The 12,714-nt window shown below is 41.4% G+C and overlaps 1 protein-coding gene across 1 annotated transcript in view; it reads right to left on the bottom strand.

Annotated features, from left to right (window-relative positions):
• Positions 1-12,714, bottom strand: part of LOC141112272 (malignant fibrous histiocytoma-amplified sequence 1 homolog) — a 72,694-nt gene that overhangs the window by 31,650 nt on the left and 28,330 nt on the right. Inside the window, exons 8-9 of the mRNA XM_073604914.1 lie at positions 8,085-8,253; positions 314-384 (exon numbers count right to left, since the gene is read on the bottom strand). Of these exons, the coding sequence (XP_073461015.1) occupies positions 314-384; positions 8,085-8,253 (240 nt within the window). The remainder of the gene's footprint in view (positions 1-313; positions 385-8,084; positions 8,254-12,714) is intronic.

The following is a 12,714-nucleotide window of genomic DNA, read 5'->3' as shown; positions in this document are numbered from 1 at the left end:
ACACCATGTTTTACCGCACAGGGTGACACCAACCCTAGTGATGCCACTGGCAGCACACAGTATATTTGCCTTTAGTAAATCTACCTTCCAGTGTTGATTATCACCCATTTTGTTTGGCATGTGTCTGATACCAAAGTGAGAAGAAAGCATGGACAGCTCACAAGGTATGGTGATCATATCTGATATCAAGATGACATGATAATACATATGGTCAAATGAGCAGCTATGTTAGATGTCATCTTACATGAGAACCTTATTCTAAAGGATATGACAAGCTTCAGAAGTATGAATGTTTGCCAGGCCCAGCATTTACCTTTTGGTAGAAGTAGCTCCATCTTGACTGTGTTGCAGCAGGTCTCACACGTTTTAAAGTCATCTTTATTCCTTTAGTAATGAAAAATAATACAGTTGTAACATCATTTATTAAAATAAATAAATAAATAAATAAAAAACACTTAACGACATTGGAGATTTGGAGTTTTAGGCTGGGTTAAAGTATATTTAAAGCAAACCCCCTTTTTTAAAAATTCGGGTTAAGAGTAGAGGAGGGTTAACAATTCTGTGTTTTTTTTAGATCTTGTTTTTGCCATCAACAGGAAGGGAGAGGATATCCTTTCAATATGAGGAAGAGGAAGAAGTACCCTCTTAGACAGTTGTCAGCTGTCCCCATTGTAAGACTTTCTCCCTATTTATGTTCTGGTGGCAACTTGGATTTACACTCACCTTCATTTCCGGAGACGGTGATCCAGACAATTAGAGAGCATGAAACTCTTTGCTGGTGGCCATACACGCTTTGATTTTATTATCTGATGAATGTGCAATTCAATCAAAGTGATAAAATGAAAAAGACTTCCATTCCAATAAATTTAGGTTCCTTTTAGATCGGATTCAGTCAAACTGAGTCAATCGGCCAGGGTGGAAAATTACTAATCATGTTAAATTGAACTGCAGCACTGATATGCTTTGTTCATGAATTCAATCATATTTCAATTGTTCAGATTATGAGATTGTATGGTGAAAAAATTCCCTGTGTGTCATAGCTATCAAAGTTGTTGACTATAGATTCATTATTCCCGTTGGGAGAGATTAAATAGAAAAGATTGAATACTTATTTAAGTGTATATGGCCATCATAACGTGGACACAGATAGCAATAAAAACATGACAGGGACTCTAACCTCTCCCTTTTTTCTCCAAATCTAACAGAAGTTTTGCCTTTAACAACCCCAAAAATATATTATAATAATTTTATGTGGTGAAGTACAACACTATCAACAGTTAAAAATAAAGTCCAATCCAAATCAAACAAATGTATCAAAAAAATCATCCAGCACCCAGTGCTTCTACTGACAAACTATTCGGCTCCATTCACACCTGAGCGTATCGATTACTGGCGTTTTTTAAGCTTTTTTTGCAGCTTTTTACAAGCTTTATTTAAAGCATTTTAGAAGTGGATTACAAGCGTTTTACAGCTTCAGGCATTTTTGTTTAGCCAATAGAAATCACAAGGGGGAGAAGAGGGAGAGGAAATTAGAGGTGGAGAGCTGCTATTTGAGTGTTTTATACAAGCATTTTACGAGCGTTTTTCTGCTCAAGTTAGGCGTTTCGATTGAAGTCTATGGGGCCAAAAATGCTTGTAATCTGCCAAAAAGAAGCTCATGTAATTTTTTGAGCTTCAGGCATTTTGCTTCAGGCGACAAAACGCTCATATGTGAACAGAGGGCCATTGAAATGAATGGGATTTTGCTTGTTGGGCGTTTTGTAGCTTCAGAGCTGAGCGTTTTACAAACTGAAAAATGCTCATATGTGAACAGGTCTTCAAGCTTATTGTGTGAACAATGTATCAAACTTCTTGTGGCAAATAATCCACCACCGGCTGTAATGCCTGCTTACCTCCAGCTGTATAATAAGACACCTTTCAGTACCATCCAACCAGGATTGTATACCCGAGACAGCCATCTCCTCACTCCACTCCCCACATATTGAGAATTAGCCATTCCTCCCGACTCTTCCTCCTCTCACAAACTCCACCTTGTATCATATGGGCCAAAAAAGCAACACCTTAGTGTTCTCTGTATAAACAGTTTTATTGTCCCCCACTCATTTACAAAACACTTACAAGAGATAAAACAACATGCGCTTGTATAGTACCTTCAACAGCCAGCTCACTTAGACTCAACCATAGCGGTGGTGTGATGTCACAGACTCGACTCCTCCCTCTTAGATGGAGGAGGGCGTAATGCATCTAGGAAGGAGGATTATTTGTCACAAGAAGTTTGATACATTGTTCACACAAGAAGTTTGATTGTCTGTCAGTAGAAGCACTGGGTGCTGGACAGTCTTTTTTGATACATTTTTGATACATTTGTTTGATTTGGACTGAGCTTTATTTTTAACTGCTGTTAGTGTTGCGCTTCACCACATAAAATAAACATGATATATTTTTGGGATGAGGTAAATACACCTGAAAGTGTCACAGCTGGCAGCACATGATATTAAAGAGGAACTGCAGTCTGCTCACATAATTTGTAATAAAAACATCTTTGCCATTCTGAAGCTTCCCTCCAACCACTTTGCATATTATTTTATATATACTGTGATTCTGTACTTGCCAAATATGCTGCAGAAATCTCCCTCCACTGAGTCTGGCTGCAACTATTTCAACTGTGGGCAGCTGAAGCTGCTGCCTGTTCACTTCCTGGATTTACTCAGACACACCTCCAGCTCTGCAGCTCTCATTGGCCCTCTTATGGCTCATCCCTCCTCCCTTCCTGGAAAACTCTCACTAGAGAGAGAGAGCTGTGCATGATGTCATAAGCCTAGGCTTATTACCAGACAAGAAACAGGAAGTGGGCTGTATAAGGTATTTACTGGCAGAAAAAAAAATGTTTTACTATCCAAAGTTAAAACAATAAGGGCAGAAGATTTAATAGATGGAAAGTTGAAAAAAATAACTGAAGGGTCCGCTTTAAGTTTGATATTTTCACAGCACAATTTAAAATAGTTATTTTTATTTTAATAGGGTTTTCAGCGCTGGTTGTATTAATTTACTATGTTTAACAACCCAGCTGCAGCAAATGCCTTTTCAGTTTGTTCTCTATATTTTCTTCTATATTTTTTATTTAAGATAGAAGGAAAGTAAAAGTGGGCAAACCTATTTAATACCAATGCAGGGCAAAACAACAGATTACTTTAAAGCACCCATTCTCAGCTGCACATACAGTACTTTACATTCGCTCTCCCATTGTTTCATTCAGCCACCAAAAGTGGGGAAAGGAAGCCCAGGGCAAGCTCCGATTTGTCCTTGTGAGAGTTTACACAGGGTGAGGACTCTCTCTCCATCTCCATGGGATCACCAAGCTTCAGTGCTGTCACATGAGAGGATGGGGAGAGAGTCACAAGCTCTCATATAATATTTAAATTGGGGCAGTAAAGAAAATGTGACTATAGGTGTCCTTTTATGAAACTGAGATCAGCGGCGATCCCGAGTCTCACCGCTGATCTCAGCGCTTTACCAGTTTATGAAACTGAGATAATCAGTGGAGAACATGTTCTCCGCTGATTATCTCAGCACAGTGAGAATTCACAGAAACGGCCAGTTTATGAAGGTGCGATCTCCACACCTCACTGGCGATCTGTGACAGAATTCTCACTTTCTGATTCACCATTTCAGAAGTGGAGAATCAGAGTGAGAAGCCTGAAACTGGCTGATATTCTGGAGAAAGAAAGAAGTCTTTTGACTTCTTTCTTTCACCAAACAGTCAGAGCACACCTTCCCCACCATTACACACCCCAAAACCAGCAGGATAGGAATTTATAGTATACATACATACATACATACATACATACATATATACATATATATATATATATATATATATATATATATATATATATATATATATATATATATATATATATATATATATATATATCTATATATATATCTATATATAGCTATATATAGATACATATATAGATATATATATATATCTATATATGTATCTATATATAGATATATATATAGATATATATATATATATTTTTTTTTTTAGATGTTCACGTCTCTGGCTGGGTTCACACTTGTGCGATGCGTGAACCAGCGTGATTCCTGTGCGGGTTTTCACATCGCACCTACATTGACATCTGCGCACCACTGCGGGTGTCGATGTAAAGTTAATGACACCCCCAGATCATTTCACAGATCGCAGTGCGAACTATGTAATGGTGCAGGAATCGGATCACATGGGTGTTCACACCCATGCGATCCGATTCCAGTGCGGACCAAATAAAGGGTCCTGTACCATTTTGGTGCAAATGCAATATGATTTAGGGCCAGTTCCCACTGCTGCGGTGTCCGAGATCGGATGTGATTCGCACCGCAGTGCAAAATCACATCCGATCTCTGTGCGATGCGATTTCAGCCATACAGATAGTATTGCTAAATTTGCATTGCCCTCAGACCAAACTCTTACAGGACCCTTTTTTTGGTCCACAGCAGAATCGGATTGCATGGGTGTTCACACCCATGCGATTCGATTACTGTCCGAGTTTGCAGATCGCACTGCGATATGCGAACTGATTTGGGGGTGTTAACTTTTAGGCCCAGTTCACACTTGTGCGATGCCGGACATCGCACAGGCATCGCATGTTATTTGCAGCACACTGCCATTCACATTACATGCGATGTCTGTGCGGTGCGATATCAGCTGTACAGATAGTATGGCTGATATCGCACCGCATTCGGTGCAAACACGCACAGAACCCTTTTTTCTGTTCGGACCAGAATCGGATCGCATGTGTGTTCACACATATGCGATCCGATTCATGTCCGAACTGTCAGTTCGCAGTGCGATATGCAAGCTGATCTGGGGGTGTCCTTAACAATGTATTGACACTCCCCAGCGATTCGCATATGGAAGTGTGAACTGACATGCGAGTCGGTGCGATGCGGGAACCCGCAGTGGATTCGCAGTGTTCTCGCATCGCACCAGTTTATCAATTTTTATGTTTATCTATAATGAAATATATTTTACTTTAATTTATTAATAAATATTTATACTTGTATACTTTATTAAAATTATTTTTTTAATGATTATAAATGTATTTTGCATTTATATGAATGGTGTATAGCTGCATTACATATGTGCATTACATTCATTTACTATACACCATTCACATTTAAATAGGAACATGTATGATCTTTAAATATTGATAAAAACAATGTTTTTTTTATAATTAGGTTAATGTATATTGTGTAGGGGGAATTTATCTTTATTATTTTATTAATATGTTGGGGAATAATGTGCTGATTTGTGTTAAACTTTTGTATTTTATGGTTCCTCATACTGTAATCCCGCTACATCACACGAGATTACAGTGAGAGGAGCCATTCTCAGGAGTTCCCGGCGTTTGTAGATCGCTCCTCAACTCAACATGAGAAGCGATCTACACACTTTCATAAACAGGCACTCAGAGGAGAGCGATCTCCTCTGAGAATGCCTGAGAACTGAAAAGCGGTATTTTACCGCACTTTCATAAAAGGACACCTATGAGCTGCTGGGCATGGGAAATGTTGCTTTCTCATGTTTGGGCAAAGCAAATGCTTGCTTTAAATGGTCAGTCCATCCTAAAACATTATTTCAGATTTTGTTAGATACTGCAAAGTGATAGACAAACACAAAGTGGCACATAATTGTCAAGTGGAGGAAAAACAATAAATGTTTTTCCATTTTTTTTACAAATAAATATCTGAAAACTGTGGCATGCATTTGTATTCAGCCCCCTTTACTCTGATACCCCGAACTAAAATATAGTGAAACCAATTGCTTTCAGAAGTCATCTAATTAGTAAATAGAGTCCACCTGTGTGTAATCGAATCTCAGTATAAATACAGCTGTTCTGTGAAGCCCTCAGAAGTTTGTTAGAGAATCTTAGTGAACAAACAGCATCATGAAGGCCAAGGAACACACCAGACAGGTCAGGACTCTATTTACTAATTAGGGATAAAGTTGTGGAGAAGTTTTAAGCAGGTTATAAAAAAAATCCCAAGCTTTGAACATCTCACAGAGCACTGTTCAATCCATCATCCAAAAATGGAAAGAGTATGGCACAACTGCAAACCTACCAAGACATGGCCATCCACCTAAACTGACAGGCCGGGCAAGGAGAGCATTAATCAGAGAAGCAGCCAAAAGGCCCATGGTAATTCTGGAGGAGCTGAAAACATGGTGGTGGCAGCATTATGTTGTGGGGATACTTTTCTTCAGCAGGGACAGGGAAGCTGGTCAGAGTTGATGGGAAGATGGATGTAGCCAAATACAGGGCAAAACCTGCAAAGACTTAAGACTAGGGCGGAGGTTCATCTTCCAGCAGGACAACTACCTTAACTGCTTCCTGACCGCCTCACGCAGATATATTGCGGCAGAAGGGCACGTACAGGCAGATTATCGTACCTGTACGTGGCCCTTTAAGAGGCGGCTCGCGCGCCTCTGACAGGAGCTCAGTGACCGTGATCGCGGGACCTGCGGGCTCGATATCCGTGGCTCGCGGGCGCGCGCCGCGGCCGGGAGCTCCGTGACCGTTATCGCGGGTCCCGCGGACTCGATATCCGCGTCTCACGGTGAGGAAGATCGGGGAGGTGCTAATGTAAACAAGCATCTCCCTGTTCTGCCTAATGACACTCTCACTGATCACAGCTCCCTGTGATCAGGAGCAGTGATCAGTGTAGTGTCAAACATAGCCCCTCCCCCCCACAGTTAGAATCACTCCCTAGGACACACTTAACCCCTACAGCACCACCTAGTGGTTAACCCCTTCACTGCCAGTCACCTTTACACAGTAATCAATGCATTTTTAATCGCACTGATCGCTGTATAAATGTGAACGGTCCCAAAATCGCGCCAAAAGTGTCCGATGTGTCTGCCATAATGTCACAGTCACGATAAAAATCACTGATCTCTGCCATTACTAGTAAAAAAAAAGAAATTAACAATAAAAATGCCATAAAACTATCCTCTATTTTGTAGGCGCTATAACTTTTGTGGAAACCAATCAATAAATGCTTATCGCGATTTTTTTTTACCAAAAATATGTAGAAGAATACGTTTCGGCCTAAACTGAGGAAAAAAAAAATTTTTATATATATTTTTTGGGGATATTTATTATAGCAAAAAGTAAAAAATAATGCACTTTTTTCAAAATTGTTGCTATTTTTTGTTTATAACGCAAAAAATAAAAACCGCAGAGGTGATCAAATACCACCAAAAGAAAGCTCTATTAGTGGGAAAAGAAGGACATCAATTTTGTTTGGGAGCCATGTCACACGACCGCGCAATGGTCAGTTAAAGTGACGCAGTGCCGAATTGCAAAAAGTGCTCTGGTCTTTGGCCAGCCAAATGGTCCGGGGCTTAAGTGGTTAAATATACAGCCAGAGCTACAATTGAATGATTTAGATCAAAGCATATTCATGTGTTAGAATGGCCCAGTCAAAGTCCAGACCTAAATCCAATTGAGAATCTGTGGCAAGAATTGAAAATTGCTGTTTACAGACGCTCTCCATTCAATCTGACAGAGCTTGAGCTATTTTGCAAAGAATAGGCAAAAATGTCACTCTCTAGATTTGCAAATCTGGTAGAGACATACCCAAAAATACTTGCAGCTGTAATTGCAGCAAAAGGTGGTTCTACGAAGTATTGACTCAGGGGGGCTGAATACAAATGCACACCACACTTTTCAGATGTTTATTTGTAAAAAAAAAATGAAAAGCCTTTATCCTTTTCCTTCCACTTCACAATTATGTGCCACTTTGTGTTGGTCTATGACATAAAATCCCAATAAAAGACATTTATGTTTTTGGTTATAACATGAAAAATGTGGAAAATTTCAAGGGGTATGAATACTTTCAAGGCACTGTAATAATAATCTCCTTGCTGTAATATTAAAACAATGAAAGTAGCCAGGAGACACATATAATTTAATTTGACTTGTTAGTGGACTGACTCTGTAAAGAGGGGTCCTGTTTCACTCCATAATAGCAATTCTTACCAGCTGTGAAAACATTTTTATCCATGAAACAATACATACATGTCAAAGACTGAACCAGGACCCTCAATATCCGGCCATTCAAACTCTTCGGGACATCCCACTGTCCTACAAGGGGTCCGGATAAAGTAAAAAAGTCCAGGCCACTGCTTGCAAAGCTTCTCCATAATGGAAAGGATTGTTAATTTAAAATCCCAGAGAGGTCCAAAATCTGCATTTAAATAGTAATTATATTAGGATTTTTGACTAACCATAAATTAACTTTCTTCACCAAGGTACACAGGGCCAGAAAGAATTCTGAGACATGTGAGTTATAATGCTGCCTGTAGCTGAATTGGACACTGGCAAAACAAAAAAGGTTGTTAGCAAGTGATCTGCTTGCAGCTCAAATAGTAGCTTGAAGGACCTTATGTATGAAGCTGGCATTGGATGAGGCTTGAACATTCCCCTTGAAAACCTTAGAGAACACCTGAACCGATGACCAGGTGGCAGACTTGCAAATCGGTGAAACAGAAGCCTGATGTTAAAAGGCCCTTACTAATTTGGTGGAGTGCACTTTGACAGGAAAAGGTAGAGCCTAATCTTTAAGTCCATAGGCTTCAACAGTAAGCTGCTGGAGCCACCTAGAAGTGGTGGAACAAAAGGCAGGTCCCTTATGGTGACCTTCTGGAATGATGAAAACGATGACAGTCAGTCTTAAAGAAGAGTAGGCAAGAGATAAACTTAAACAGCTTGATGCTAGGTGGATTTCCTTGCTTTTAGGAGCATAGGATTAAGCGAATCAGATAGACTACAATCCCTTAGGACCTGGGTTCCAACAGCCAAGCCGTCAATGCCAGATTATGAAGCAGTGAAAGAGCCCATTAGGAGTCTGCCAGGAATGTGATGAGGTCTGAGTACCACATTCACCTGGGTCAGTCTGATACAATGAGAATCACTGATATGCCTTTCTTCCTAGATCTTTTAGAGCAGGCGAGGCGGGAGCTTCAGAAGAGCAATGGAGCAAATCAGGTTGAACTGATTCCACAAAGTCATCAGAGCATCCTCAGCTATGGCTAGAGGATCCCTAGACCTGCAAACAAACTTGCAAAGTTTGTTGTTAAATCTGGAAGCCAGAAGGTACATATTGAGTGCTACCCACTAGCGACAGATGACCTGAAAAACCTTAAGGTGAAAAGACCATTTTCCTGACTCCAGACAATGTTGACTGAGGTAGCTGGTCTACCAATTTTCCATGCCTGGAAGGTGCATGGCAAACAGTGCTGTAGTGCTGTTTCAAACAAGTATAATCTGATTGGCTTCCCTTTCAGTCACAAGACTTGTGGATCATCCCAGATGCCACTGCTGTGCCACTGTCTGACTGAATCCAGTTTGGATGACTTTGCAGCCAAAAGGTGCAGCATAGAGGGGGTAACCAAATCACTCATAGCTCTAGTATGTTGATCAGGAGAAAAGCTTCCTCTGGTGACCTGGTCCTTTGTTCCAGGAGGGTGTATAAGATTCCTCCCCAGCCTGTCAGGCTGGTATCTCTGGAGAGAATATTCCAGACCAGTGGAACAAAGTAGTTCCCTGCAGGCATGTACTGGCCATTGGGACTACAGGGAGTTTCCCGGTGGGCCGATGGCTCAGTGGGCCGGTTTCAGTGAAAGCCTGTCAAAGTAATGGTTTTCTTGGTTCGCCCTCAACTTCACGCAGTGATGTGAGAAAGATGAGAAAAATACAGAGGAGAATAAGTGAAATAATAAAAGAGGTTAGTGAGGATTCCTTATGTTATGCTACTTATGTTTTTTTGCACAATTGCGTATTGTTTATATACTGTTTTTGTGCTTGTTTGCACAATTAAAGTGGTCTGGTCTGGATGAAGTCCAGGGCCAAATTTTTATCCCAGTCCAGCCCTGGTTCCCTGATTCCAGAGCTGGATTTGTGAGTCGCCAAGATAGAGGCAACCGTGTCCTGGGTGTCAGGAAAATTGGTGAATCTAGAGACTGATAAATACTGCAGGTGCGGCGCATAAACCAAAGGAAAGGGATACAAACCTGTAGTGTTGTGTGCCCAAAGCAAAATGCAGGTAACATTGCATGTACCCATGTTTCCAGCGTATCCAGTAAACATCTTTGATCTACACAGAGTCCTAAAAATCTCAAGAATGGAGGAAAGCAATGACTGACCTGGTCTATTCAATGTGAAATTTTTGCAATCGAGTGAAAATATTGATCGCTTTTAAATCCATAATGGGGTAAATGTCACTTTTTGGCTTAGAAACTGTGAATAGGTTTCACTCAAAACCTTTCCTTTTCTGGATACTATGCCCTTCAACCATGCATCTGAGATGCTTTTAGTGCAAGTGGTTGCAAAAGCTAAAGAAGTGGGGGCATCCCCTCATTGTGAAATGACTGGAAGATTTGGGCATCCAAGGTTTACAATGGAACTGCATCCTAAGACTTGGGCTTGAACTTGTAGGTCTTAGAGGAAACAAAATTAACTCGTTCAAGCTTCAGAAGAAGTTTTCCAGCTTGGGGCTTATGCCGTGTACACACGGGCGGACCTTTTGACCAGACTGGTCCGACGGACCGAATCCGGTGGACAATCCGACCGTGTGTGGGCTCCATCGGACCTGCAACGGACTTTTTTGGTCAAAAATCTGACGGACTTTAGATTTGGAACATGTTTCAAATTTGTCCGACGGACTCGAGTCAGGTTGAAAAATCCGCTCGTCTGTATGCTAGTCCGACGGACGAAAAATCACGCTAGGGCAGCTATTGGCTACCGGCTATCAACTTCCTTATTTTAGTCCGGTCGTACGTCATCACGTATGAATCCGTCGGACTTTGGTGTGATCGTGTGTTGTTGTTGCAAAATGGAATGATTGAAGATCATTTCAGGTGCCCTAGTCATTTTCTTGGTCTATAACCGCCAAGGTTTGCCAAATGGACATGACAGTAATGACAGGTTGCAGTGCAGGGCCTGCCAGATATAAAAGGATATAAAAGGGACTTGGAAAGGGGTTTCAGTCTCTTGTTAATCGAATCCTTAAACATTGGAATGTCCTTTACAAGAATATTCAATGTTTTATTAAACCAAGAAATGGCTGGGTCCACAATGGGAAAAGCCTACTTGTTAAGACACATCTCCTCAAAAGGTATTGCTCAGCAAAAAAGGTTTGGGAAATGAAAATAGCTTGTCAGAATTAATCCAGTCACCATATTAGGCAGGTTACAGAGTATACTGGGAACATTTTCACAGGTTGGGGACTTTTAAGGGAGCCCTGACTGGTGGTTTTAGAGAATTCAGACATATGTTGCTCCATATACAGGCATGTACACACTTTGGTAGAGATGTACTAAAACTAGTGCACATATAATCTGGTGCAGCGGTGCATAGTAACCAATCGGCCTCTAGGTGTTATTGTCAAAGATTAATTGAACAAGCTGATTGGTTATTATGCACCACTGCTTTAGATTCTGTGTGCATCAATTTTAGTAAATCCCCCCCATTATGTCAATAAGAACTCAAATTATATCCCAAGCCTAGGTTTATGTTGGCTGAACCTGCTTAGACACAAACTCATACAGAGAAGATGAGTTACAATTCTCCTTATCCTCAGCTGAGGGAGCAGCAACAATTCCTCCTGGATAATGCTGATGAGGAAGCAATGCATGATGGAGCTGGGAAAGATTTTGAGGTGTGTTTGGACTCAAGCAGGGGGCAACTGTCCAGACAGCCAATATCATGTCCCTGGGTACAGGGCCGGTGCTACCACTAGGCAAACTAGGCAGCCGCCTAGGGCGCACTGCTGCCTAGGGGCGCCCGGCTGCTGATTTCCCTCTGCGTCTGCAGCATGTAACTAACTCGGTCCGACCGGTGTAGTGTAATTAGAGGTGCGGCGCAGCACTGGAGCCAGCGCTAGAGGAAGCAGAGCTGATGCTTCTTGTATAGTGGCGCCTTCTGTCACATGGGCAGGGCAAAGGGGGTGGAGCCAATGGGGCAGCAAAAGGTGGTTTCGCCTAGGGTGTCAAAAATCCTTGCACCAGTCCTGCCTGGGTAGAGACACTGTAAGTGGATCATAAGCTAGAAAGGCCCACAGAACTGTTTTCCTTGGGCTTATGATCTGCCAGTATGTAAAAGTGTGAAATTTCCAGTAATGGTTAAAGCAGAAGAGGTCATATGGCTGTCTGTGTCTGAGTAACTTGTAGGCAACAGCAAGGAGGATTGACCCTGTAATTGTTGTGAGAAGCTGGTGGTGAATTACCTCACGCTGAAGAGGGGAGAGACAGAAAAAATGCATGCAAGTGAGTGACAAGCTAAATGTGGTGCAGCAATAGGAACCAGGCTGCAGGGCCCAGTGTGTAGCAGAAACTTGGAAAAGTGTCCCAGTGCTGTGCTCCCAGAGCACAGAAACTCCTGAGCATTAACCCAGTAGGGGAATGTAGCAGGAGAAAGAATAGCACGTGCCTGGTTGCATGCAACACATGTTGCAGAGCTATTTTATCAGAATACTTGTGTCATATACAATGTGTGGCTGCACAAAATCTCTAGAGTATTAAATGTGTAAAGGGATGTAACATTAGACCAAGTAACACACAACAGGCTCCACAAAAAAAGGGCAAGACTCTAGTATCTACCACAGAGGTGGCATGAACAGCACCCTATGACAAACAAGATACTAGAATAT

The sequence above is a fragment of the Aquarana catesbeiana genome, linkage group LG11, assembly GCF_042186555.1.
Source record: "Aquarana catesbeiana isolate 2022-GZ linkage group LG11, ASM4218655v1, whole genome shotgun sequence".
NCBI lineage: Eukaryota > Metazoa > Chordata > Amphibia > Anura > Ranidae > Aquarana > Aquarana catesbeiana.
The sequence above is the reverse complement of the archived record's forward strand: the minus strand, read 5'-3'. Positions and strand labels throughout refer to the sequence as shown.